The sequence below is a fragment of the Otolemur garnettii genome, unplaced genomic scaffold (assembly GCF_000181295.1).
Source record: "Otolemur garnettii isolate 467f Iridium unplaced genomic scaffold, OtoGar3 scaffold00047, whole genome shotgun sequence".
NCBI classification, from domain to species: domain Eukaryota; kingdom Metazoa; phylum Chordata; class Mammalia; order Primates; family Galagidae; genus Otolemur; species Otolemur garnettii.
This window is the reverse complement of record NW_003852442.1, coordinates 473,270-499,945: the sequence shown is the minus strand read 5'-3', so window position 1 is coordinate 499,945 and position 26,676 is coordinate 473,270. Positions and strand designations below refer to the sequence as shown.

Below are 26,676 nucleotides of genomic sequence, written 5' to 3'. Positions count from 1 at the left end.
AAAAAAATGCCACCCAAAGACCCTCTGAAGGGCACAGTGTAAATTCAGGGAAGAGAGAGCAGGGAAGTCCACAAAGCCGGCTCCAGCACTGAGTGGATCATGCTCTGCACTGGCCGCTCCAGTTCCTTCTAAGGGCACAGCCCTTCTAAGCTACCCCCAAGACCTCACCCCTCGGCCTCACTTGCTTCATATGTGAGAAGTTTATCCCGGCTGCCTCTGAAGCTGTGGGTGGGGTGTGGAGAGCCTGCTCTGAGGTGTGGGGAGTTAGGGAGGAAGGGCAGCTGCCACCAAGGGCCGGGAGCTTCTTGGCTCCCTCTGTGAGCTGGCCAGGGTAGCCTGTCCTGCACCCAGCCAAGAGGACAGCCAGCCTCTGGGCCTCCTGGGACTTCTCCCTGGAGCATGTTGTCTGAGGTTGTGTATGCCCTGAAGAAAAGCCTAGGATGGGGCTGTTTGCTACAAGCCCACAGCGGGTGACTTTTAGTGTTCCAACTCTGCGTTTGTTAGAATCCTCCTTAGAGTTAGAGACCTGCCTGTTCCAGAATTCCTAATATAAGATGTTTTCATTGGTGGGTTCGTGATACCGTTTCCCTTAGTGACGTGTTTGCAGTGTCGATCGTATTGAGAATTCTGGTTTCTGACACCGTGCCTTATTCTGGCTTTCAAAGGAGCATCTGGGCATAACAGGGACCTCCTTTAGTAATCAGAGCCCCCAGTCCCTGCAGTCTCTGGACGATAGTTGCTAGACCAGCATCCAGGAGCAGGGAGGAGAAGCCTCCCTGCATCTGGGGCCGCAGACGGATGGGAGCATCTTGGCTCTCTCCGCACACTGGTCAGGGGTGGCCTGTCTTATGCCCAGCTGAGAGGACAGCTGGCCCGCTGGGCCTCCCGGGGCCTCTCCCTTGAACACGTGCTGTCTGATTACGTGCAGCTCTGTGCTGGCTGCAGTTCTTCTTTTTTTGACAAAGCCTGGGTAGAGGGCTGGGTATCACAGCTCACAGCAACCTCCAACTCCTGGGCTCAAGCGATTCTCTTGCCTTAACTTCCCAAGTAGCTGAGATTACAGGGGCCCACCACAGTGCCCAGCCATTTTTTGGTTATAGCTGTTATTGTTGTTTGGCAGGCCCGGGCTGAATTCAAACCCACCAGCTCCAGTGTATGTGGCTGGCGCTTTAGCCACTTGAGCTACAGGCACCGAGCCATGGCTGTACTTCTTGAGTCTTACCCAGGAGAGGAGTGCGGGGTGAGGGTGGGTTGGTTCCAGTTCCCCAGGCAATCTCAAGCCTCCAATGTGACTTTTCTTTTGATAATCTCTGTTGACAGCAAGATGCCATTATCATCCTCTCTGTTCACAGAGGCAGAGATTTCTCCATTTCAGAAGGTTCCCCTTTCCACAAGCAGTTAGTCATATCCAGAGTCCCACTTGGTAATTTAGACAGTTCACTATGTGGCCCTGGACCTTGAACAGTACTGGCAATGGAACTCAGTGATCTGATACAGGCGTCACCTGGTCTGCTGACTACACATGACCTTCTACTTCTTTCTTCAGAGGTCAGGCTAAACATCCTGATTTTGGGGTCGGCGCCTGTGGCTCAAGTGGCTAAGGTGCCAGCCACAAACACCTAAGGTAGCGGGTTAGAATCCAGCCCGGGGCCTCCCAAACAACAATGATGGCTGCAACCAAAAAAAATAGCCAGGCATTGTGGCGGGCACCTGTGGTCCCAGCTACTTGGGAGGCTGAGGCAGGAGGCTCGCTTGAGCCCAGGAGTTGGAGGTTACTGTGAGCTGTGGTGCCACGGCACTCTACCCAGGGGGACAAGCTTGAGGCTCTGTCTCAAAAAATAAATAAATACATAAATAAACATCCTGATTTTGGTCCTAGCCCCAGCAAGAAGCATCACCTCCTCCAGGCCAGGAGCAGTAAGGGTCAGGACTGCCAGGTGGCATAGCGCCAAGGGAGCCACTGCCATGTGGTCTGGGGTTGCGCAGTGTCCAACCTGCACAGATGGACACAGCAGGCCTGGTGGTGGTGTGGGGTTTCTGTGTCTGGACAATGCTAAGGGGGAAAGAGGGTAGGAAGGAAAATGGTGTGGGATTTAGCGACGTGCTTGGAAGTTTATTCTGGGTAACTCATGGCCACCCTGCCATTGGCATAAGGAGACTGGCAGTGACTGTCGCACCCCTCGGTCGCGCCGCTGCGTCCTGTGGCCCCTGCTGAGCTGCGGCATCTGCAGGGACCCCCTGGCCGGGAGGGTGGAGGGGAGCTAAGGGTTTATGTTCTTTCGTTTCGTTTCTCTTCTTGGCTTCTCCATTACCTGACCTCTCACCCCTCATACTCTCTGTCCTCTCCCTTTTCCTTGATCTTTCTCTCAACCTTATCTGAGCCAGACGTACCCAGCTAGAGTTTTCTTTTAGGGGGAGAGGGACTCAAATGAATTTCTCTCCCACATCTGTGTGGCTCCTACAAACAGCGTGCTTCTCAGATAAACAGGTGTCTGGGGAGCCGTGCGGGGATCGGGGTGGCCCACATCCTCACGGGGAGACTTCTCTGTCCGCGGGCAGGGAGCAGAGGAGCCGCTGCAGGGACAGGTGGGGACGTTCCTGTTTCTCCTCCTGGACATGCTGAGAATTAATAGCACTTGCCTCTGAGCTTGTGGCTGGTGAAAAACACCCTCCCCACCCAGCCCTGTGCAGAGAACATCCGGATACGTGGATGCCATAGGCAGCGAGACCTGCCTTCTGCTGGGTTTTCACTGCTGTGCTCTGGAGCATCAGTGGCATCTTTCTGAAGGTCCACAAAGTCACAGGGTCACAGTTAACAGACGACGTGGGGAGGGAATGATGAGGGGCCATGAGAAAGCCAAGGTAGAGAAAACTGCAAAGCAGGGCAGAGCCCTCTGTGGATAAGGGAACGTGTGGCCAGCAGGGACCCCATGGCTCCTCCAGGATGCCCCGCCGGCTCCTCGGGAGTGGCTCACAGGAGACACAGGTGGGAGCCTGAGGAGCTTCCTCTGGGCACTGGTCAGAGCCCTTCCCTGTCTGGAGGCTTCTCCCTGCAGAGATGGACCCAGAGCCCATTCTCCAGCCGTAGCAAAGACACGGAGTTGGGCTTCCCCACTGCATAAAGCGCGTGTGGGCACCTACAGTGAGCATACCCTCTCCAGGCAGGAGGGAACATTTCTGTTTGGGGGTCTTTATCTTAGGAAGAATGAAATGAATGTGTGAGTTTGGGGCCTCTTAGGCTCAGCATCAGGGTGCGTGCTCTAGGGAGGGGTGCTCCCTTCTGTGTCAGGGGGCGGCACCTGCAGGTCAGGGTGGGGTGAGCTGTCTGAGCCCCACTCCCACCCCCTCCTGTGCTTGCAGGGAGAAGTGGTGCCACATGACCCAGGAGGAGCGTGATGACAGCCTGCGGTTCAACGAGAACATCACCTTCGGGCAGCTGGGGTGAGAGCCGGGGCCAGGCTAGAGAGGGAGGGAGGTCACACGCCAGAACCAGACACGGTGTCAGCACAGCTCAGCCCTCCCCAGCTGCCCCTAAGGCGTGGGCTGCATCACACTCGGCCTTGATTCCAGTTTCTACTTAGTCCGCCTCCTAACACGACCTCTGGTGGCGGCAGCTTTACAGTGCGTGTGTTGGTGGCTGGAAGGTAACGGAGGTTTTAATTTGTGCTGAGAGTTCCAGGCAGGGCGTCCAGGAGGATAGGGCCGGGTTCCCCAGTGAGGCGGCTCGTGACGCCCGGTGTCTCTCCCTCCCCAGCACGTTCACACACAACATGCTGGCCTTCGGCCTCAGCAAGAAGCTGTGCAACGACTTCCTGAAGAAGCAGGCGGTGATCGGCAACCTGGACGAAGGTGAGGCTGCCAGAGCCGGCTCGGGTGGGGACGCAGCCCTCACCCGCCTGGCCCGTCCACGTCTGCCTCTCTCGTCTCTCCTCTCGCCCTCAGAAATGCATTTCTACCAGGCAGGCCAGGTAGGGTAGGGAGCCCGGCCCAGGGACAAACAGGACAAAGGCACGGGTGAGACTTGGTGCCAGACTCAGAACCCGTTCGGAGCCAAACCCCAGCCCCAAGTTGTTCCTTCTGAACAGCCACCATGTGGCCTCCCTCTATTCCTTGGACCACACTGCCCCAGCAGGTATGGGGGTAGGGCGGGGAACAAAGGGGTGTATGGAGGGAGCTTTGGGGTTTTTAGACTCCGGCTTCTGTGACAGCAGGGAGTCTGCTGACCAGCCAGCTGTAAGGTGCCCTCCCATCGCCACCAGACAGTTTTCCTGCCTGAGAGGCCTTACACTTAGTGTATATTGGATTGACCAGCATCCTTTAAAAATTCCATCTGCCAAATTTAAGGGGTCCACAGAAGAGTGGCCTTAGGAAGCAAAAGGGTGTTAGTGGCACCCGGGACAATCTTAAAATGCCGCCACCAGCCCCATCTCACTAGCAAAGTGCAAGGACTTACTGTCATCTCCCCCAGTCTCCAGAATGTAGGCCGGTCCATCTGGCCACACTGTGCCTGTCACAGGCTCCCCCGTGGTCCTCTGGGACACCACCTTCATGAACACACGTCTTCCCCCCAGGGGCCACTCCACAGTGCCACCCGTGCCCACATGTGGCACGTTGGCCATGATTCTCTGTGCTCACTGCACACCTTTGAGGCACAGCCCTGCAGAGTACGGCAGCACATTCACCCCTCCCTGCCCTGCCCTGCCCTGTCCCGCCCTGCCCTGCCCTGCCCTGCCCTGCCAGGTCCTCACTACCCAGTGAAAAGAGCAGGACATGCCTGTTCCAGTGCCCCCTTTCTTCCAAGATGTGACACTGTGTTCTCTTCCAGAGCAATACAAGCTGCTTAGTGAGCACATCGAGCAAATGGCCACTGAGTAGGCCGTGGAGGCCACCCCTCCAGGAGGACCGAGGGCCGGCGACTGGCCGTCACCCACTCGATGACCCTGCATGACGCCAGCAGCATCCAGAGCTGCTCCTCGCTGCCCTAGAACTAGCGGTTAGAAGAACTCAGCTGCCTGTCCTCCCCTCTGCCTGTGTCTGCTCCCCCTTCCACGTGCCAGAGCGTCCCTCGGATCTCACAGCTCACCCTGAGGTGACCAGCTGGACCCCTGAGCACCAGGCTTGTGAGATGAGACCGAGAGGGAGGAGGCCCAGGCTGGAGCAGGTGTGGCGGACACAGCGGGCACAGGTGGGTGGCCGTGTGCTAGGCAGGGCTGTAGCCGGCATAGGCCGGGGCGCAGTGGGGCAGGCGATGGCCACGCTAGGCACCTGGGCCTCGTCCCCATGCCTGGGATGGACAGAGCTCCCGCCCAGCACCCAGTGTCAGCCTGGGCTGGTACCCGCTCTTCCCCCACCTCCCTCCGTGGAAGGGGACCCGCCTGGAGGAGAGAGAGCCCCTCCTGGTGTAAGGACAGAGGCTGCATAGAAGGTGCTCCTGCTGCTGCCAGACTCGGCCCCGTCAGCCACAAGGGAGAGTCCCAGATGGTGCAGGATCTGTGCCCTTCCCTTGTAGTCACAGTAGCACTGGGGTCTTCTGTGGCCGCTTATCCAAAATGCTCCTGCTTAGCCAGCGGCTTCTGTCTGACACGGAGAAGCTTCCTCAGCCCCTGGGGAGTGACTTCATGCCGTCTGTCTACATGAGAAACACAGAAAAGGGAGGTCCGGGAGCTGAAGGCAGAAGGTGCCGCTGTGTGTGTCCGGCATGTGAGCACAGGCTGTTCAGTGGGACAGTGGCTGGGGAGAGGCAGCTCCAGCACAGATACCTGGGGCTGGTGGCAGAGTGGACTCTGTGTCTCAAGCTTCAGGCATCAGGCCTTCCACTCCTGTAGCCCAGCCCTCCTACCTCTGTCCCTCACTCCACACCAGCGCCTGTGGCTGTGGCTTCCTTGTGGGTTTGTCCAGCACAGCAGCCCAGGGCCGAGGCCAAGGCCACACCCTCTGCGTGCTGGGCCCACAGCTGGCAGCTGCCCAGTTGGCCTGGGTGCCCCACCTCCTGCCCATCACCGTTCAAGTTGTGACTGGAGACAGGTGCACTCTCTCACCAGCCCTCCACCCCTCCTATACCCACCCCATATCCCCGACCACGAGCACAGCAGAAACATGCCTGATGGTCACTCCCCAGCCACTGCTCCGGAGGTTTCCCTCCCAGGCATGCCTCCCTGGAATGTTCCAGGAAAGAACACCAAAGGTTGCGCCACAAAACATGTACTGGGGCATTGTCTGCCACGTGGCCTCTCGTGAGCACATTCTGGCATCACACTGCTGGCCCGAAGGAAGGGGAGTGAGGCTCAGAGTCCTCGGCACAGCATGGTGTGTATGTGAGTGTGTGTGAATGTGTGTGAGTATGTGTGAATGTGTGTGTGTGATTGTGTGTGAATGTGTGTGTGTATGAGTGTATGTGTGTGATTGTGTGTGTATGAGTGTATGTGTGTGTGTGAGTGTGTGTGTGTGTGTCCTCCACCTGCCTGGCGATGCCTCAGAGTGGACCATGCTGCTGCTCACTCTCCATGTGTGGGGCAACTGTGCAGGCTAAGGTGCCCTCCTCCTTAGCCCCCAGCAGCCGTGCATGTCTGCACTGAATCCATTTAGAGAAACAGCATCGTATCCGTGGGTATGTGGCCCCCTCCTCGCTCCAGTGCCAACCCCAGGTATTGCGCCCTCCCCAGACATTCAGCCTTTGGAACCTTTGCGCCCTGCCCCCTGCACCTGCAAAGCCCTGGCTGACCTTCTGGGCACTCCTGTTAGCCATCGCGTCCTCGGCTTCCTTAGTTGTGTATTATTAGTATGAGGTGAAATGCAGTGAGACTTTGCTCCGAGGTGCCCCTGAGACGTACCCTGTCCACACAGGACTTCTGAATAGATGTTCTGACTCAGCCTGAGCCTCTCCCCAGGGGCTGGGGAACTTGTGCATGTGGCCTTTGGAAGGAAATGCAGCTTTGGCTTCTTTTGACATTTTTCCAGGCACTTTAACTTCAAAAACGATTTTGAGACTTCCCCCCCACACACATAGACCTTTGAGATGTAAGAAGAAGGGGCAGCTCTGCTTGTTCCCCCACTGCCTTGTTCTTACTGGTCTGGCTCCTCAGGGGTGGAGAGAGTCTGACCCCGGGAGGCATTGCTTTCTGTGCTGGGCCCCACACAGGACACCACCAGAGAGGTGCAGGCCTTCCCTGCCACAAGTGGGGCTGGAGGTAGCCCCAGAGGCTGTCCCCTGTCCCCCGTCCCCCTGTCTCCCCTGCTGACAGCTGGCCTTGGAGGAGGGCTTCACTATCTAGAGCCTCTGGCAGTGTCCCAGAGAAACACTGACAGCTTCCTCTTCCCTGGGACATCTCTCCCTCCAGGGCCTGGCTGGAGCACACAGACCCAGCCCACAACACTCAGAGGTCCCTATATGGGGCGATGTCACCCCTAGGTGTACACAGGGATGCTTTGGCACAGGAAAGCTCTGGCAACCCTTCTGTAAACTCAGGAAACGTCAGATGATACCCAGGAAGAAGTTTTTCTGGCCAAAGCCGGGAACACTGGTGTTTCAGATTTGCTGCTGCCTGACCTTGGGGCCACAAGAATCATAGGAACCAAAATGCAGTTTTCTCAAGTAGAAAGCGCCTGCCCCGTGCACAGGGCACCGTTGAGATGAAGCCTTTGTTATTCTGGTGACACTGTTGGAGGTTTAAGAGGGGTCGCTTAGTACTCAGATGGCATTTGCTCTGTGGTGCATGCATTTAAACAAAGGCAAGAGAACCGACCTCCAATATCATAATTTGTCTGTGAGCCAGACGGAGTAGACTCTGTGATTGTCCTATTGCCAAAAGGAAAAAAGCAGGCAGGGGAGCCCCGAAATCACGCAAAGAGCCAGGGGTCCACCTTAGGAGCCCTGTGCCCAAATTAAAACCCAGACGTTCAGGTGCCCCAGTAGACATGCGTGGTTTGGAGCCGAGGCCCAAGTGGGAATCGGAGGCACCACCTCCTCTGTCTTTCCTTTCTGGGAGTTGAAACCAAATGGGTCTCTGTCGCCGCCTTCTCCAGGCCATCAGACTGTGAGTTCATTTATGTGGACAGAGGCTGTGGTGTCACCGTCAGCTTTTCCGTGGGCTGCTGTGTGGGTTACCCACTCCCCATGGGAGCACCTGGGTTCCTGGTGTGAGGAGTAGAGATTGCCTCACTGGGGTTTCAGTCAATCCTGAGCTACCTTAACCGGAAGCTGGGACCCTCAGTGACCAGCTGGCTTTTTCATCAGGGAGGATCTGGGTGGTCCCATGTGCTCAGATAGCTTTGTTACTCGTTACCTGAAACTTCGGTCAATGGGGCAGCCAAAGCCCCATAGTTTGCTAAGAACAAGGGTGGGCTTGAGAGAGAGGACTTTAAAAATGAGAGGGTCTCTTGTTGCAGAAGAAAGGGGTACTGGGGGGTGGCAAGGCCCAGCCCCGACCTCAGGGAGAGGGGAGGGGAGCCCCTCCAGGCCCTGCCAGGTGGGTGGTCCAAGGCTGGGCTGTCCTCAGAGGAGGCTGCCAGGCAGGCGCCATCTCCGCAGACCACTGGGCTCCAAGGCTGCTGCTTCTGCTTCCTCTCCCGCCCCAACAAGCCACAGGGTTCTGCTGAACCGTTTCTCCCAGGACTCGGCCATCCCGCTTTTTCTGTAAATCACTCATTCATGTTTATGATTCTTAGAGAAAGGTCTTACTTCAAAAGCTTTCAGCCGAGTTTCACATTAACGTGGGTCATATAGGCTAGGAACCCCCCAACTGGCACTCATGTGGGTTGAGGCTTCATGCTGCCCAGAGCTTCCTCCAGCCACACAGGCCATACCCTGTAAATCCTTCTGGCCCTTCCAGGAAGAGCGATGTGTCAGTCAGACGTCAGTGGACAGATCCTTTCCAGAGGGGTCACGTGCAGCGCTAAGCCACCCTCTGTGGCAGACTCTTCCTGGGCCTGCCTTCTGTGCCTCAGTCCCCCTTCAGGCTCTGGGCCTGGGTGTCATGTAGTCCTCAGAGGTGAGCCAGGGACCAACTCAGACTCCCAGGAATAGCGCCTCCATGGTGGCCAGCCTGGGTCATTCCTGAGCGACCCGGAGCCCCACATCCAGGCACTGGCCTTAGGTTGAGTTCACGCCAGCAGTTCCCAGTGGCCAGTCTGAGCTCTACAGAGTGAGATGGGCAGAGAGCTCGGGACTGCAGCCCTGGCCCTGGCAATGTCCAGGGAGTTGCGTGGCCATGGGACTGGAGTGGGGCAGTGCTCCCACAGTGGGGGGTGTTCTTGGTTACTGCTGGGCAGGGGGAAACTCACTGGGTCAGGAGACAGGGAGAATAAGCGTGGTCTGGGTCCCTTTCACACACACACCCCTTCCGTAGGACGTTGTGCATTTTGTGGAGAACCCAGATGCCTGCTCTACCCACAGCCTGCAGGCTCTGACGAAACAAAGTCAGGCCCCCAGCTGCTGCAGCCTGGGGCTCCAGGAGCTGCATTTTAAGGGTGCTGCACGTTAACTGGAAAAGGGGTATAGTCAATGGATTGGGGTGGTGCCTGTTCCCTCTTTGCTCCTGGAATGCATCGGCCAGGGAGGAAGGCAGCCCTGGCCCTCGGGGGGTAAGGCTCTAAGGGGGGCTACAGGTGGCTTTCCCTGCAGAAGATAGCACAGCCTGGGCTGTGGGGCTTCCCCTGTGCATCGTGGCTTCTTTTGGGACTTTCAGTGTTGGCTGCGTGGTGAGCTGTCTGCTTTCTCTTTCTCCCAAGTTTGTCTGGGACCCAAACCTGCCATCGTCACACCCAAACGTTGCGTTTTCCTTAGCTCCCCAAGCATAGAGGTCAGTGATGCTGACAGTTTATGTGTCATAGTTATGCAATTTTGTGTCCCACTAGGTGACATTCTACAAACTGTATTTTAAGGTTGAGAAAGTTTCAAGGTTGAAGATCTCAAAGCATTGCTAAAATCAAAGCTGTTTCCTGTGAAGAAAAAACATATCTATCTATATATATATATATATATATAGCACCTTGGATTGTCAGAGGTGGAAACTGAAATAAACTATCTTTTAAAAAAAAAAAGTCTGTGTAATTTTTGTTTTAACATATCTGTGAGGACTTTTTACAGAATTTGCAATCTTCTCGGTTACATCAGTGGCTTTTCAGAAGAAAACATTGTTTTCTGAGGTCAAATGGGTGGTTCCCCATTGAGGCTGAGACTGTGGAAAACGGAGAACAGGAGACTCCCCCTGCAGGTAAGGCTGACTGGGGAGCTGTTTAGCTGCAGGGGGTCTGATTCAGTCTGCAGGGGGTCTGACCTCTGCACCTGCCTCCAGCAGGTAAGGCTGACTGGGGGGCTGTTTAGCTGCAGGGGGTCTGATTCAGTGCCTGAGGGGTGTCTCCAGTGTGTCCTGATCTCTCCCCTGGACCCTGATCTGGCAGCTCTGAGACGCCAGAGCTGCTGTGCGTCTCAAGCTGAGGGGTTTGGGGGCAACCAATGAACCCTGGCCACAGCTCCTGCCCAAAACAAGCAGGACACTGTCTCCGTCCTTCCCAACTCTGGAAGCACAGAATCCAGTTCTAGGACCCAGACGTGCTCAGGAAGCCCCAGCCTCACCAAGTGGTGCCAGGCAGCCAGCTGCCCTGACCACAGACCCCTGCACCTGCCTTCACCTCTGTCCCCCGACCTCTGTGGTCTTCTGCAACACGTCCTGCTCCCAGGGTCACCCCTGCACATCACATTTGTGTGTTATGGGCTGAAGTCTGTCCTCCAGATTCACATGTACAAGTTTTTCCTCCCAGTACCTCAGAACGTGACCTTACTTAGAAATAAGTCCTTACAGGTGTGGTCAGTCAAAATGAGGCCGTGCTGGAGTGTGGAAAGCCTCTGATGACAGGCGCCCTTATAAAAAGAGCCAATCGGGACACAGGTTCGAGTGCACACAGGGAGAAGCCACGTGAAGATGAAGACAGAGCCTGGGCGAGGTGCCTACATGCTGAGGAACGCCAGCCACCAGCAGAAGCCAGGACACGGGTGGGGACAGGACCTCCCGCAGAGCCCGAAGGAGCCAGCGCTGCCGGGACACCTGGATCTCACACTTCTCGCCTCCAGGACACAAGAGAATAAATCTCACTTGTTTGTACCGCCTGGTCTTGTGAGCTCAGCCCCAGAAAATGAATCCACTGTGCTGTCACAGGGTCACTCACACCTGGAGTTTCCAGACATGACACAGAACAGGATCCGATTGAGGGTCACAGGGCATTTACTGATCACCAGCTATGCCCCAGGCACTATGCCGGGCACACTGAACCCCAGCACAGCCTTCAAGGGGAGTGACGCTGGCCGTGATGGGCAGATGAGGAAACGGAGACTCAGGGGATGTGTCTGAGGGCACACAGCATGCCCCCCTCCATTTTTCCAGCTGTCACGGGGAGTTCTACGTATGGAGCCCCTGTCCCCTGATGTCCTCCACGGGGGCTTCTTCCACAGAGCTGTCCCCACTCACTTCCTCATCTGTTCTCTGCTCCCGTGTGGCGCTTGGAGCACTCTAAACAGTAATGATAAGAGTTAAAACCACAGCAATGGCATCAGTACCAGTGAGGGCAGCCACAAGCCTTGAGTAGTGTTTTCTGTGTAACCAGCAGAGTTTAAATGTGTCACATGGATCTGTTTGTCTGATGCCTGCAGGTGAAGGGTCTAAGGCCTGGGGCGGGGGGGTTGGACCAAGACAGTCTGTCTGGGGCTACACTGCCTTCCACCTTCAAAGACTTGTCCCTGTCCTCCCACACACATGGCAAGCTGGCTGCCACCTTGCCCACCATTCACTGCGGCTAACCCTGGTGGCATGAGGCTGGCCAGTTTATCTGCCCTGCTCAGCTGGACACCTGAAGGTACCCTGCAGACATACAAGCGTGTGTGATGGTAAGCCTTGCTGGGCCATAAGGTAACACATAGCATGTAGATCTTATTAACTTCCCCAACGCCTAAGAAATCCTAAATTCTGAACCCATGGGCCCACATTTGGACACAGGCGAGGATCTGTCTTAAGTGGGACACCTCATGATGCCTCTAGGGGGCACTCCGGACACGTGGGAGCCAGGTGGGGAGGATGGTGTGGCTGTTGGGGCTTTGTTGGTTCCACTTCAAAGCAAGTCCCGGTCAGAGTCCGGGATGGCCCTCTGTTCTCCCACCCCTGGCACCCCCTCAGCCTCTCCTTCCAAATCCAAGTTCTCAGCATCCTCTCCTCTGATCTCTGGATCACTACCACCCAGCCTCCCCCCAGTCCCTCATTTTGTCACAGATTCAACCCCGTTGCCCCAGGTGCTCACCTGGCTGGCCAGAGGCCACGGGACAGGTGGAGGGGGGTTGCTATCCGCAAGCGGCTGAGCAGTGTGACGCCCGTAAACTCCCTTCATCTTGGCTCTAAAATCCTGCCAAGGAGAGACCAGGGTGGATCTAGTTGGAAAAGATGTGATTGGGGTAGGGACAGGAAAGAAGGCCTGTGATGGTCGACACCAGCGCCCTGAGCCCCATCTGAGAAGTCCCTGTTTGCTATTCTACGCATTCTGCATAAGGCCCCATGAGCTGGTGTTATCATCCCATATTACAGACAGGAAAACTGAGGCCGGGACAGGCTACACAACACATCCATGGTCACATTGGCTTAGAGCTGGATTAGAGATCACCCTCGCCCACTTGGAGAATTTTGCAGATTGTGCAAATGCAAGTGAGCCCACCTGATCTTTATGCAGCCTCATGTGGTGGTTTTAAAGCTTATCCTCAAATGCGTTGCTGCTTCTCCCTTTGGGAGATGGAATGAAATTCCTCTCCTCTCAAATATAGGCTAGCCTTAGTGATTCACTTCAGACAAACTCAGGACGTCCCAAAGGTCGCCATAAGTAGAAACCATTAACAAAGTTACATTTTTTAATATTTATCTATCAACATGTAGAGAAGTGTTTTAGAAATATTTTGAGGCTATTTTGTAAAATAAAAAAAAAAAGTGCATTTAGCTACACTTTCCCATTTTCCCCATGTATGTATGGTGACCAAGGCTCCACGCTCACAAGGACTCTGTGCTTGGTTCAATGTCCTTCTGATGCTCTCTTGAAAATCTTTGAGCAAAGCCCCCACATTTTCATTCTGCCCTGGGCCCTGCAAATCATGTGGCCTGTTCTCTACCCAGACCACGTCCATCACCCACCAGTTATGAGTGAGGAAACCTTTGAAACGACTGATCCCCAATCTACCAGCTGCGTCTGCATGAGGGACCCCACATGAGAATTGCCCAACAGAGCCCTGTCAACCCCCAAACCACAAGAGATCACCGAGATAAGTGGTGGTGGTTTTTATAAGACTAGGTGTGGGGAAGGGTGGTGTAGATAACTCCACCAGCTTATTCTAGATTTTAATCCGATCAGATGGGGAATAGTAGGCATTTAGCTCTCCATCAAAACTATCGCATCAGCCAGAAGATACTGGATGTTCATTCCTTCTTTTTAAACGTCCTCAGGAGGAACATGCTGATATTCCAGATAGCACAAAGAAAAATTCTCCACCCCTTGGTTTGATATTCAAAGCAGTTCATCGGAACAAGTCTGAGCCACCTGTGAGCCGATATTCAAAACAGTTCATCAGAACGAGTCTTCAGAGTTAGAATGTAAGTTGCAACATGATACCAACGAACTCAGCATCTATCAGGAAAGACCCCCAAATCATTCCTTCCCCAACAGAAAATGAGGCATCTGTGACCCACCTGCAGGTCCCTCTCCGGGTCATAATTCTCCAGGGTCTGGAAGGCGCTGGAATAAACCTCCACCGCTTTGGCATGGAAGACCATCTCGATGGTTACAAAATCAGAAAAAATTTTCTGTGAGGAGAAAAGCCAAAATCACCCAAGCAACATGGTGAGAAGCAGGGGTGACGGTGCCCGTAGCCTAATGGGGATGGGGCGGGGTTAGTCGTGCGTGTGGGGACAGGTCCTAGGTGGGGCATGTTATTTTAAATTTATTTTTGTTGGAACAGATAATGCATTTGCATGGTTCTAAAACCAGAATTGTGCCAAAGTGCTAGTCGAGGAGACTTGCTCCTTGTCCTGTTTGCTTCTGTCCCCTCCACCTTCTTGACATGATAACTTCCATAATAACTTCTTATATATTTCCCCATTGTTTCTATAAACATATTTTTCGGCTGGTTGCCTGCGGTTCAGTGGTTAGAGCACCAGCCTCGTGCACCTAGGGGTGGTGGGTTAGAACCTGGCCCAGGCCTGCTTAACCAAAAATAAAAATATATATATAATCTTCTTTTCTCCCTCTCTCTGTCCTGAGCTTTGCTTTTTTTCAGTCCTGGAGATCTTTCCATAGATCTTTTTCATCAGCATAGTGTTTAGTTTTGTTTAGAGACAGTCTCGCTCTGTTGCCCAGGCCAGAGTGCTGTGCTATCAGCCCAGCTCACAGCAACCTCAAACTCCTGGATTCAAGGGATCCTTCTGCCTTAGCCTCCCGTGTAGGTGGGACTACAGGTGTCCGCCACCATGCCTGGCTAGTTTTTCTATTTTTAGTAGACACACGGTTTCACTATTGTTCAGGTTGGTCTTGAACTCTGGAGTCCAGTCCTCCTGCCTCAACTTCCCAGAGTGCTGGGGTTATAGGCTGAGCCACCGCACTCGTCCACTAAGGTGTTTCTTTGCATGGACCGACTATAATTTGACATTCCCTGGGACTTGGACACATGGGTTATTTTCAGTCTTTGTTGTAACAAACAACATAGTCACAAAGATCGTTTCGTTCCTGGCCTGGAGTAGCTGTGGGGGGATTCCAGGAGTGGCACTCAGGGTCCAAGGCCAGAAGCATGTGCCTGGTCTCAGCTGCTCATGTGCCCTACCTGGGCTGGCTTTCTCCTCAGCACTGCCACCTGGACTGGCCCACCCAGCCTTGGCCTTACTCACTCTGAGGACGTGTATTTTCAGGTTGAGAGCTACAAGATCTCAGCCTGTGTCACCCACGGGCCGTGGGTGGGTTTTTCAGGGAGGAGGAAGAAGGCAGCTGGTGGACCCTGCCCAGAGGCCCCACAATCTGCCTGGGGCTGGCTCATCTTAAGGAGATGCTTGATTGGCTTCTCCAGGTCGGGAGGTTCAGCATGGGAGAGCAGGCTCTTACTGAGGGGAGCCAGGGGATGTCCTAGGGGAGGGTCCTACCTTGCTTGCCCCCAGTGGGACACAGGCTAAGTGCTGGGGGAAGGGCCTGCACTTAGGAAGTACTAGCTGCTCTAACCAGGGACATGCCTCAGTGAAGGAGGAGACCCCTGGGGTCAACATGGGAGAGAGAAGGGGAGGGAGCCTGAGACTATGATGGAAACACCTCTGCCACCCCCCCTCCTGCCTCCAGGGGGCATCCTTGAGCAGTAACAGCTGCCCAGTCTAGGCTGGGTTGCAAGGCCTCTTGCCACTTGCTGGCATTCGGCCCTGGGGAAATTTCTGAGTTTCAGTTTATTCTGCTGTGTAGTGGGGACAAGAGCAGTCCTGTTTACAAAGCTCTTGGAGAGTCAGGCAGAGCAGAGGTTTTCACTGCCCTCCTCGAATCAGCCTCAGCCAGGAGCTCTGGCAACCCTGGGCCCCTGGGAGCAGGGCCTGCAGGGTGGGCCCGTCCACCTGTGTTTAGGGAGCCCTCCTGGGGAGTCCTGACATGCTCAGGTGTGATGGCCCCCACATTACTTGCCTTTTCTTACAGGGGCCAGACAACAACTTGTAAATATGATCATTTTGTCAAAAACATGAGCTAACACCAGCATGGTGTTCCTATGGCCAGAAAGTGTGTGTCTCTCCAGAATTTGTCTGTTGAAACTTAATCCCCGGTGCCATGATGCTGGGATGCAAGGCACCTGGGGGTGATTAGGTCACGAGGGCCCCGCCCTCATGAGCGGGCTCAGCGCCATCATAAAAGCAGCTTACGGGCACGCGTTTGCCCCCTCAGCCACGGGCGGGCACGTAGGAAGCCCCACCTGTGAGGAGCAGCTCCCACTCCCAACACCAAGTCTGCTGGTGCCTCGATCCTGGACCTACTAGCCTCTGAAACAGTAAGAAATTTCCGTTGTTTATACATTACCTAGTTTAAGGTATTCCGTTACGGCAGCCTGAACAGACCGAGGAAGGTGGTGATCATTTCAAGATCTTGTTGTTCTCTTTTAAAATTCTGAGGAACTAGGCTTGGTGGCTATAATCTTAGCACTTTAAGACGCTAGGGTGGGAGGATCAAGGATCCCTTGAGACCAGGAATTCAAGATCCCCATCCCCCTTTACAAAAAATTAGCCAAGTGTGGTGGTGCCTACCTATAGTCCCAGTGTTCCAGAGGCTGAGCCAGGAGGATCCCTAGACCCCAAGAATTGGAGGTTGCAGTGAGCTATGACCATACCACTGTACTCTAGCTCAGGTGACAGAATGAGAGTATTAAAAAAAAAAAAATTAGGCGGCACCTGTGGCTCAAAGGAGTAGGGTGCCAGCCCCATATGCCAGAGGTATGGGTTTCAAACCCAGCCCTAGCCAAAAATTGCCAAAAAACAAACAAAAAAATGTGCCCAGCACAGTGGCTCACACCTATAATCAATACTATGTGAGGCTGAGGCGGGTGGATCTCTTGAGCTTAGGAGTTTGAGACCAGCCTGAGCAAGAGTAAGATGCCGTCTCTACTAAAAATAGAAAAACTAGCTGGGCGTTGTGCCAGACGTCTGTAGTACCAGCTACTTGGGAAGCTGAGTCAAATGGATCTCTTGAGTTCAAGATGGCACCATGGCACTCTAGCCTGGGTGACAGAGTGAGACTTTGTCTCAAAAAAAAAAAAAAAAAATTTTGAAGGGATTTTGAGAGGTTGTTTGGATACATGTGTCTTACAAATTTAATCCCAAAAGCTGGACGCAGGCCCATTTTAAACAACATGCTCTTGTTGGCCCCTGAGCTACAGGCAGAGAACTGTGTGGGCCTCGCTCCCTGGCACCTCCTTCCTCCAAGCCCCAGACACATCAGGTGCCTAATTACGTCTGCTGAGTATCTTCAGTCCTGCCTGCCAGGTAGAACTCTGGGGCACTGATTACCCTGTACCATTCACTGGGTTCATGTAATCTCCTATTCATTCCACAAGGATAGACTGAGTACCCTCTAAGTGCCAGGCCCTGAATCTGGTGGGCAGGACCCAGCAGGGGACACACCAGGCCAACAGGGTGCAATCACATGACCTATCTCTCCCTTAACAGTGTTGACTCCATGAGCCCAGGGACTTTGCTGGGCCCAGTGATGGCACATGGAGGGTTTGTACTCAACACTTGTTAAATGAACAAGTGAATTAAATACACAATCTCCTGACGGCGGCTGCAGGGTGTGTTAACAAGGGGCCTGAGCAGCTGGGGTCCAGGTGATTTCTCTTGAGGAACGAGGTGAACCTGAGTCTGAAGCGTGGTGTTTGGTGCAGAGTGAGGGCACAGCCTGTGCAAGGCCCCTAAGGTAGGAGAGGGGTCAGCACACTGAAGCTGGAGAATCACTTGCAGGCTGAGGCTGGAGGGCAGAGCCGGGCTGCAGGAGCCTTGGGAAGGACCTTGGCCTTGACCTTAGAACAAGGGGCAATGACAAATTGGACCTGCGTTTTCGGAGATTCCTTGAGCTGCTACTTGGAAAATAGAGAGATGGAGAATGGGGGGAGGGATCTCTGTGAACAGCTTGTGCTGAAAGACCCCAATTCCCTAAGACCGTCTTGCAGGAGCCAGGCCTCTGGGCCCGGGATCCCACTGCCCCGGGGTGTAAGGAGGAAGGCGCCCACACCGCTGTGCCTCCCCGTGGCTTGTTCACAGAAGTGTGTCCGGGATTTGGAGGAGAAAAGCAGGAAGTTAGCACAATCCTGGGGGCAGTTGTGTGAAAAGCAAGACAGGAGGGCGGGAGTGTATTGTGGGGACACAAACTCTGGGCCGGGAGCTGTGCCCAGGGCCACCAAATGGCTTCCTGGCTCCTGAGCAGCCCAGCTCTGCCAGGACAGCTGCCCCAAGCAGCCGGCCTCCTGCCCTCCCTGCTTCATGGCCAGGATTAACTGTCCCCGGAGCCTGTGTGTACACAAGTTCACACAGGTGCTCATACCCTCATGGCTCACACACGCATACAGGCACACATGTGCACTGGTAACATGGACACACAAAGCACACAGAGGCAGCACCTGGAGGTCCTGCAGCTTCTGCCTCTGGAAGGCGTCCACTGTCTCCTCCAGCTGGCGGGTAGTGCGGCTGGCATCCGCTGAGGCTCTCTGCACGCTGGTCTCTGCCTGGCGCCAGGGACAACAGAGGTGCAGTGTCACACATGACTCGGGCCCTTGGTCACCATCCTGTCTCCACACCCTCCTCATAGGCCAGCTCCCTGCCTCATGGGACATTATCTCTTGCCTATGTGGTCATCCAAGTAATGGTTGAATAGGACCATGGCTGAAGGGGCAGTTGCTAGAGGTGGACAGGCCTGATTGCAGCTGTGTGACCTTGAGCAAATTACTTTAACTCTGAGCCTCAATCGCCTTGTCTCTAATGGGGGCCCTTGATAAGACTTGCTTTGCAGAGTTGTTGAGATTTAAACAGGGGGCACCTGGTGGTCGATTGTCACAACAGGTGCCACTCAGTCCCAATGTTTAGTCCCATGTGTGCAGCACTCTCGGGTAACCCCACTCATCCCTCTGGTCTACATCGTAGGGGGTTTGCCAAGCCCAGACCTCCAGGAACTTGGACTTCAGAATCAGGCACCATGAGTTCTGGGTTTGCCACTTAACTGCCTGTGTGACCTTCAGCAAGTCACCTTTCCCCGCCTCAGTCTCCTCTATAAAAGGGGGACTTAGCCCGGTGCGGTGGCTCATGCCTGTAATCCTTACACTCTGGGAGGCCAAGGTGGGTGGATTCCCCTGAGTTCCTAGGTTCAAGACCAGCCTGAGCAAGAGGCAGACCCTGTCTCTAAAAATAGTTGGGTGTTGTGGGCACCTGTACTCCCATCTACTCTGGAGGCTGAGGCAAGAGGATCATTTCAGCCCAAGAGTTGGAGGTTACTGTGAGCTGTGATGCCATAGCACTCTACTAAGGATGACAAAGTGAGACTCTGTCTCAAAAAAAGGGGAGGCCTTAAACTCCTGCCCAGTGGTGGGATGAGGGAGTAGGGGGCTAGCATCCAGGAAACCCCCAGCAAAGAAGGGAAAGCTATTGTCTTTCAAGCCAACGGCTGACAAGGATGGGATGGAATTCCAAGGCGCTCACAAAAGGCTGTCACCCTCACTGGCCTGGATCCAGACTCCTCAGCCTGGGCACCCTTTCCTGTCTGTCACTTGTAGGATGGTGGCAGAACCCCCCCTCACTAGCTGCCATGGGGCAGGCAGGATGGTGCCCCGAAAGATGTCTACCTCCCAATCCCCAGAACCTGTCAACACACCACCTTACAAGGCATAGGGGAATTACAGTTGCTAATCAGCTGCTCCCCAGAGGGAGATTTTCCTGGGTTGTCTGGAAGGGAGGGAGGGAGGGAGGCAGAAGAAGAAAGGTGTAAGTTTCTGGCTGGAAGACTGAAGGGAGGGACCATGAGGCAAGGGATGTGGGCGGCCTCAGGAAGCTGGGAAAGGCCAGGGAACGGGTTATTCCTAGACCTTCTAGAGCAGTATTTTTCAACCTTTTTTATCTCACAGCACACTGGAACCTATAATTATACTTCCGTGGCATATTTAAATTATACTGATCAAAGAAAGAGTAAAAAAAAGAATATACTTTGAACTTATTTTGAAAATAATTAATGGTCTTTAAACATTTTTTTGGTGCTCATCTAAGATCCTCTCAGCACACCAGTGTGCCCCTGCACACCAGTTGGAAATCACTGTTCTAGAGGCCACCAGCCCTGCCACATCTTGGTTCAACCCTCCCGGGCTGTGAGAGACACATCATGCTGTTTGAGACACTGAGCCTGTGACCATTTGCCACCAGTGGTGGGACCCTAACCAGCATTCCCCAGTTAGGACAGCCTGAAATGCCCCCACTGTCAAAACTACTGACCCAGGTCCACCAGGGCTCTTTGGATGGGGTCACTCATCATGGCAGAGGGGACTGACTCTTCTACTAGCTCTGACCTCTCCCCCAGCTCCCACCACCCCTGAGCCTCTCTGAGCCTGTTTCCTCATCTAGACAATGGGGCTAATGCTGGAAGTTACAGCATTAACTGTAACCCTGACAAGGAAACTGAGGCATGCAGAGTGACTGCTGGATGGTGCGGATGACAGGACAGAGCCCCAGTGTCCTGACCCTTCAACTGTCCTCAGTGAGCAGGGCCTTGCACCCATCTGCTTCTGCCTGGGTGCAGCTTACCTGGCCACATCTCGAGGTCACGCATTACCTGTCTACCCCACACAGACGTGTGACACTGACCTGGGACTGTAAAAGGTGCTGTTAAGGAACCAAGTTGAGCCCAAGCAGCCCCACTGGGGTGGTCACCCCTTCATGGCCCCTACCCACCAAACGTCCAGAAGGAGTGGCCACCCTGGCCCAGCAGCCCCAGCCCCACTTCTGGGGAAGGATACGATCATTTGTCGATCCGAGGGGGACTTCTGCCTCAGTTTCTCCAGCTTTTCCAGTTGTTTGATCTCATTATTTTGGACACGTTTGAGTTTCTTAATCTCAGTCTAAAGAAAAGAGGAAGGCTGTTTCCTGGGGTCCCTGCCGGGCAGGACCCAGATACCACCCAGCACAGGTGTCCCAGCTCACCCGCGTCTGTTTTATCTGTGCCCCGTAGAGCTTCAGGGGGTTGATGACCTTGGTCTCCAGCCTCTCCACCTGGGGGGGCATGAGGGATGCCAGAAAGTCAGGGTGAAGGGAGTGAGATTCTGCTCCCACAAGGAGCCACCTGCCCCCAACCCCGTCCCCCATGCTGCACACCAGACACAGGGAGCAGAAGGTGTCCTCCTTCGGGCCTGGGCTCGGGCAGCCCGTCCAGTCTCAGGACCTCCTCTCCTCCCCTGGAAGGTGGGGTCTGGACCATGCCCACTGGGGCTTTGTGATCACATGACAGGATGTGAGCAACCCTTGGAGGACAGTGGTGGGGCAGGGCTCAGGGTCCTTCCCAGGGAAGGGAGGCACAGGCACAGCGTGTGCTGAGCCTCCCTACGCAAAAGCCCTCTGTCCTCCTAATTGTGTGCAGGGAGGCAGTGACAACCCCACTTTGCAGATGAGAAGACTGAGCTTTGCCTTAGGAACAGGACTTCTGTTGAGAGTCTCAGCAGGCCAGAGACAGGGTCTCCACCCAGAGCTTTCCTGATCCAGGCCCTGACACTGTTCTCAGGTCTCCAAATTGCCTTGGGATCCCGCCAGCCCCTGGTAGGATGTGGAGCCCAAAATGGCTGGAGCTCAAGAGCCAGAGCTGGGGAGGAGGTGGGGGCACAGGGTGGGGGCACAGGGTGCAGTCAAGGCCCCCATGCTGGCTGCTGGTCATTGAGGGGCTTAAAATCCCAGGATGAGGGATTGGTGACAGGTAGGCCATGAGTCGGGCAGTTTCCAAGCAAGAGCAGAACCAGGTTAAAGCCCTAATGGCACCCACTCTCCCCTCCCAGAGTATGACTCCGGCGGTCCAGGTGTGGCCCAGGAATCTGCATTTATAATGAGTTCCTGAGTGAGGCCGATACTGCTGCCCCAGCCGGCTGTCGGAACTAGTGGTATAAAAGTGAGTTACTGGTCAGTCGTCCCAATATCCTCTTGAGTTACCTACAGCTTTAGACCCATTTTACAGATGGAGAACTGAGGCCTAGAGGGCACATCCCTCTGCAGGTTCCACCTCACAGGGTCCGCCCTGCAGGCCTTCAGGAGATGCATCAAAGCTCACTGGCTTGGGGCTCTGACACTGGGGAGGGTGGAATAGAGTGCAGCCCATCTCAGAGTCCTCAAAGTCCCTCCCTCCCACCAAGGGCAGGGAGCAGCACGGACCAGAAAGGCAAGATGCACAGGCCATGGGGTGTCAGGGGGAGCATGAGCCTGGTCATCCCACAGCCAAGCCCAGTACCAATCCCTTGGCCACCAGCTTGTCAAGTAGGTGGGGAACTGGAATCCCAACCAGCCTGTGACCCTCATGAGAGTAAATCAAACTCTAAGAACTCTGTCTTCCTAAGTGCTAGGAGGAAGGGAACTTCCTCCTCCTTCCCTTAAAGCAGCAGTTCTCAACCTGTGGGTCATGACCCCTTTCTAACAATGAAAATACATCTGGGCATTAGGAAGGTTGAGAACCCCTGCCTTAAAGCAAAGCAACTTGCCCTTGTAAATCCTTGCCCTGCCCCTCTGAGATGTAAGTGAGCCTTTTAAAAAATGGAACAAGCCTCTTGCCAGCCTTGCGACTGGGGCTGTCTTTGTCATTCTCAGGAGGCTGGGAGCACGGTGCCCTCCCACCCCATCTCCACGGGTGCCTGGCTCTGAGCTCTGACCTCTGCTACCGAAGTTTTATTTTCCCTTTGGGTGAGGACGATTGAGTAGCACATGTGGCTGTCCAGTTACCAGGTGAGCTCAGGATGAGCCAAGTATGAGGCACAGCGGCCAAGCCTCTGGCTCAGGACAGCAGTTGTCAGTCTCCAGGACAGGAGTGGCTGCTACACCTGCTTGGCTGCAGATAAAGGTGCAGTTTCTGTCTGCCTTGTACCCCCTTTCTGGGCTTGCCGTGGCCGGCACGGCTATCTGGTTTAATGATTATTCAGCGGTAAAGCTATTTCATTCTTTCCTATAACTCACAAGAAGGATCCTTCCGAACTGGCAGGAGATTTCTAGTTTTAATTATTTCTCTAACACCTTGCAGCCTCTTTGCCTCCAACTCCCCTGTCGGGTTTCTGAATCATGAAGCCCCCAGAGCTGGCTTCCCAAGTCTCCTTGCCTGGACCAATCAACAGTGTCCCAGGCCCTTCTTAATCCCAGAAACAGAGGGGTCACCCTGAGGGTGGGACAGTATAAGCATCCCCATCCCCCCCCCCCAGTGCCTTTGAGACACATCCATCAGCCGTGGCCACAGCAGTGGGCCCCGGGTGGCCCCGCTCACCTCAGCCTGCCGGTAATCCTGCACTTTAGCTAGGTCCTCAGCGAAGTCCCTCACAGTGGCCCGCAGCTCAGGGGTCTCAGTGTTGGCAAAGTCGATGAGCTGCTTGACCAACTGGTCGGCCTTGTCTCTCAGCCGGGCCGTCTTGCGCGTGTAGGAGGCCAGCAGCGAGCAGAACTGCCCGAAGTACTTCTCTGCGTTGGCCACTGTGTTCTCCATCACCCTCAGCTGGCTGTCCCTGGGGGTGAGGCTCTGTTATGCCAGGAGCAGATGGCAGGTCGACTTGCGCACAGCAGCCACCACCCACCGGCCCCCAGGACAGCGCTCTAGGTGATAGCATCAGGAGCTATTGAGGCAGAGAAGGGGGCCCAAGGGGCTCTCAGAGACAGGTGGGCAGGAATGTGGACCTGGCCTTCCTCCTTCCTGGGACATCTTAAAGGGGTGTTTCTCTCCCTGATGAAATGGTTTTCAGTTCACAGACCCTATGCTGCCTTTCCCTGCAGGCTGTCAAAATTCCTCTCCCACCTCTGCACCCTGAAGCTTTTGCTTAATTAAAAAACTATTTTTAAGAAAACAAGGCCAGTGGTGGCTCACACCTGGAATCCCAGCACTCTGGGAGGCTGAGGCTGGGTGGGGTAGGATGGGGGGAGCTCAGGAATTTGAGACCAGCCTGAGCAAGAGCAAGGCCCCATCTCTACTAAAAATAGAAAAACTAGCCGGGCATTGTGGCAGGTGCCTGTAATCCCAGCTACTCTGGAGGCTGAGGTGGGAGGATTGCCTAAGCCCAGGAGTTTGAGGGTGCTGTGACTGTGATGACACCATGGCACCCCAACCCAGGGCACAGAGTGATACTCTGCTGAGAGAGCGAGAAAGACAAGACAGTTTTAGGTTTGAAGAGCTGAGTGCAAAGCACCCTCCTGCCCCGTGCCCCATTAAGACCATCTCGTGCTGTAGCGATCCATCTGGTACCTCTGAGGAGCTGATGTGGATGACTTCCTAGTCACTGGAGCTCACGGTTGACAGGACAATTTGCTCTTGGTGTGGCACAGTCTGCACAGTGTCACATGTCCACACTGCAGTGTCACTAGGGCAGTTTCCCTGCCCTGAGAAGCCTCTGTGCTGCCCCGTTCCTCCTCCCCACTCACCTGCAGCTTCAGTCTGCAGCTCACATCCCTGATCCTCTCACGTCATGCTGGGATCCTCCCTCCCTCCCTCCACATCTTGGCAGGTGCTCTCTGCCTCTTCGCCTGCCCCTGGCCCAGCACCTGCACATCTGGGCATGTGATGGGCCCAGCCTCAGCACCACCCGCTTCTGGTCCATCTCCAAGCTGTCACTGTCCCTGCCTCTCTCCCTTTGCCTGAAGTCTCCTGTGTGGCCCTCAAATCACACCCCTGAAGCTAGAAACTCTGAGCCCCTTGGGCTGCTGGCACATCAAGTGCTAGTTCCCAGCCTTCAGAGCACGTGAGGACCCCTCTCCCTGTGAGTAAGGGACTGTTGTTATCACTGCTGTAAAACTGGGCCTGCTGAGGCCCAGAGAGGTAAAGCATCTTGCTAAAGGTCACACAGCTGGCTGCAGTCTTTATTCCTCTAGGTGAGGTCCCTAATGTGGGTGTGGGCTGGGGGGAGCGCTCACCCCTGAGGTGAGTGTAGGCTGGAGGTGAGCTCACCTTGCCACCCCCCAGTAGTCCCTGCTGCCCTCCCCTTTCTCCGTACCTCAGGCCCCAGACACTGCCTCCGCCTCTCTCCCAGAACAGGGCTACTCACCTGGAGAGGATGATGTTCATTGTGACCGGAGCTATCAGCTGTCTTAGTCTTGGGGAATAAGGACAGGGCCCCACAGGCCCAGGAGAAGCCAGGCAGGCCTGGGCGCGGCTGTGTGGTCCGGGCTCAGGGGACGCTGCCACCTGGTTGCCAGGTGACAGTTGCTGCCCACAGCAGTCTCTGGGAGGAGCTGCTGTTGGTCACCCAGGCAACCACTCCCTAGGCTGGCCTCCCTGCGGGGACAGCCCCCCCCTCCCGCCCAGCCATTCAGAGAAGGGGCGTCCCAAAGAGGCCTCCACTCTCTCATTGAAGATGGAGGTTCTTGGGGGCAGTGGTTGGGGTTCCCTGAGAGGCAGCAAGGGGAGATTTAGGGCAGCTTGCCTGGGACTCCCTCCTACCATGAGGAGGCCCCCACTCAAGTGGGCAGGGTCCAGGGACAGCTGGTGACTCAGAAAGGCACAGCGTAGATCTGGGTGGTCCTGAGGCCCTGCACATGGATTGAGGGGACAAGGGAAGGAATCGGTTCAAAGGAGCATCTTTAACGTTTTTATCATCATCGTATTGTCCTTTCCCTTATTATAAAAACAGTATCCGTTCATTGTTAGTAAAGAAAATAAAAATGACACACAGAGGAAACTATAAAAGTATATATAAAATCGTAGTAACTCATTTTACATTTTGCTAATTGTAAGATCTGTGTATTTCAATGTGTGTACATTTTAAAGGAACGTGACAGCAGTCATATGGGATGTGGGTGGGAAGAGGGCAGGGGGGCCTATGTGACAGGAATGGCAGACTGCTGGGTGCTGTTGCTGCGGGTGACTCATTGTCCTCTTCTGTTTACTTTGTATATGTTTGGAATTTTGGAGAGGCTTTTATATCCTGAGCATAGATTACAGCAAGAATCAAGATCAGCCAAACACAAGTTCAAATCTCAGACCAGGCTCTGCTGTGTGATCTTGGGCAGGTCACCTGACCTCTCTGGGTGTCAGCCTTCTCCCCTGCAAAGTGGGATGGTGACAATACCTAGTCAGGAGTAATAAGCCCCTGGAGTGGGTCGAGGGACAGAGGCAGGGGCCAAGCACACATTGAAATTCCTTGTGCACAGGCAGGTGGTAGCAGTGGCTTCCCTTTGTGGCCAATTCCCGGTGCTCGCTGTGCCGTGCTGGTTGCCGATCTCCCACTCCCTCACACACACTTTTCTGGTGATTTCTTCCTTATCAGCTCTCAACTGTCTCTTTGTGCGCACCTTGTTTTTGTGGACCCTGAGCGGTGCACACCAATACAGCTTCTTCCCTGCTGTGCCCTCATCCTTTAGGGCATGCCACTGCCCAGCCTTCCTTGCGGCTGCTCTAAGCAGATCCCCAGGGCTCTGCCCATCAGCGTGGCTTTTCCCTTGATGCTGGACTGTAGGGTGGCAGCACCTTGGTCCCCTCTCTGTGCTGTGTGGTCAGATCCCTCTGAGTTCTCGGCTCCCTTCTGTCTTAGGTGGGTGGAATAGTGCCCCCCCCCCCATGCCTGTCCCCTCCAGGACCTTAGAATGTGACCTTATTTGGAAATAGGGTCATTGCAGCTGTAATTAGCTGAGTCAGACTGGAGTCAGGGGGCCCTAACCAAGGAGCGGTGTCCCTATAAGAAAAGGAAACAGAGCCCAGGGGAGCCAGAGCATGAAGCTGCCAGCCAACCAACACCAAGGTTTGGGGCAGCCCCAGGCGCTGGCAGAGGCAGGAGGGAGCCTCCCTGGAGCCTCCAGAGGGAGCACGCCCCTGCTGACACTGTGACTTCAGACTCTGGACTGTGAGAGAATGGTCTGTGGTTTGGAGCTGCTCAGTGGAGCAATCTATTCCCAGCAACCTCAGGAAATAAGCTCAGGGTCCAAAGAGAGCAAACACCGCAGCTGTGCT

At 54.7% G+C, this 26,676-nt stretch overlaps 2 protein-coding genes across 3 annotated transcripts in view; one reads left to right on the top strand and one right to left on the bottom strand.

Annotated features, from left to right (window-relative positions):
• KIAA0513 (KIAA0513 ortholog) overlaps window positions 1–5,966 on the top strand; it is a 49,198-nt gene extending 43,232 nt beyond the window's left edge. For both annotated transcript variants that reach the window (XM_003791287.3, XM_023514138.1), the window contains exons 10-12: window positions 3,361–3,441; window positions 3,755–3,849; window positions 4,826–5,966. In XM_003791287.3, coding sequence (XP_003791335.1) covers window positions 3,361–3,441; window positions 3,755–3,849; window positions 4,826–4,875 — 226 coding nt within the window. In that variant the 3' untranslated portion in view covers window positions 4,876–5,966. The remainder of the gene's footprint in view (window positions 1–3,360; window positions 3,442–3,754; window positions 3,850–4,825) is intronic.
• Window positions 5,967–11,393: 5,427 nt separating this feature from the next.
• FAM92B (family with sequence similarity 92 member B) lies at window positions 11,394–24,795 on the bottom strand. The gene is made up of 9 exons (XM_012806094.2): window positions 24,776–24,795; window positions 23,014–23,248; window positions 20,709–20,777; window positions 20,525–20,626; window positions 20,373–20,378; window positions 18,149–18,253; window positions 13,713–13,826; window positions 12,286–12,387; window positions 11,394–11,504 (listed from the first exon to the last, which is right to left on the bottom strand). Exons 1-9 carry the CDS (start codon window positions 24,793–24,795, stop codon window positions 11,394–11,396), a joined length of 864 nt encoding a protein of 287 aa, XP_012661548.2.
• Between the last annotated feature and the right edge of the window lie 1,881 nt (window positions 24,796–26,676).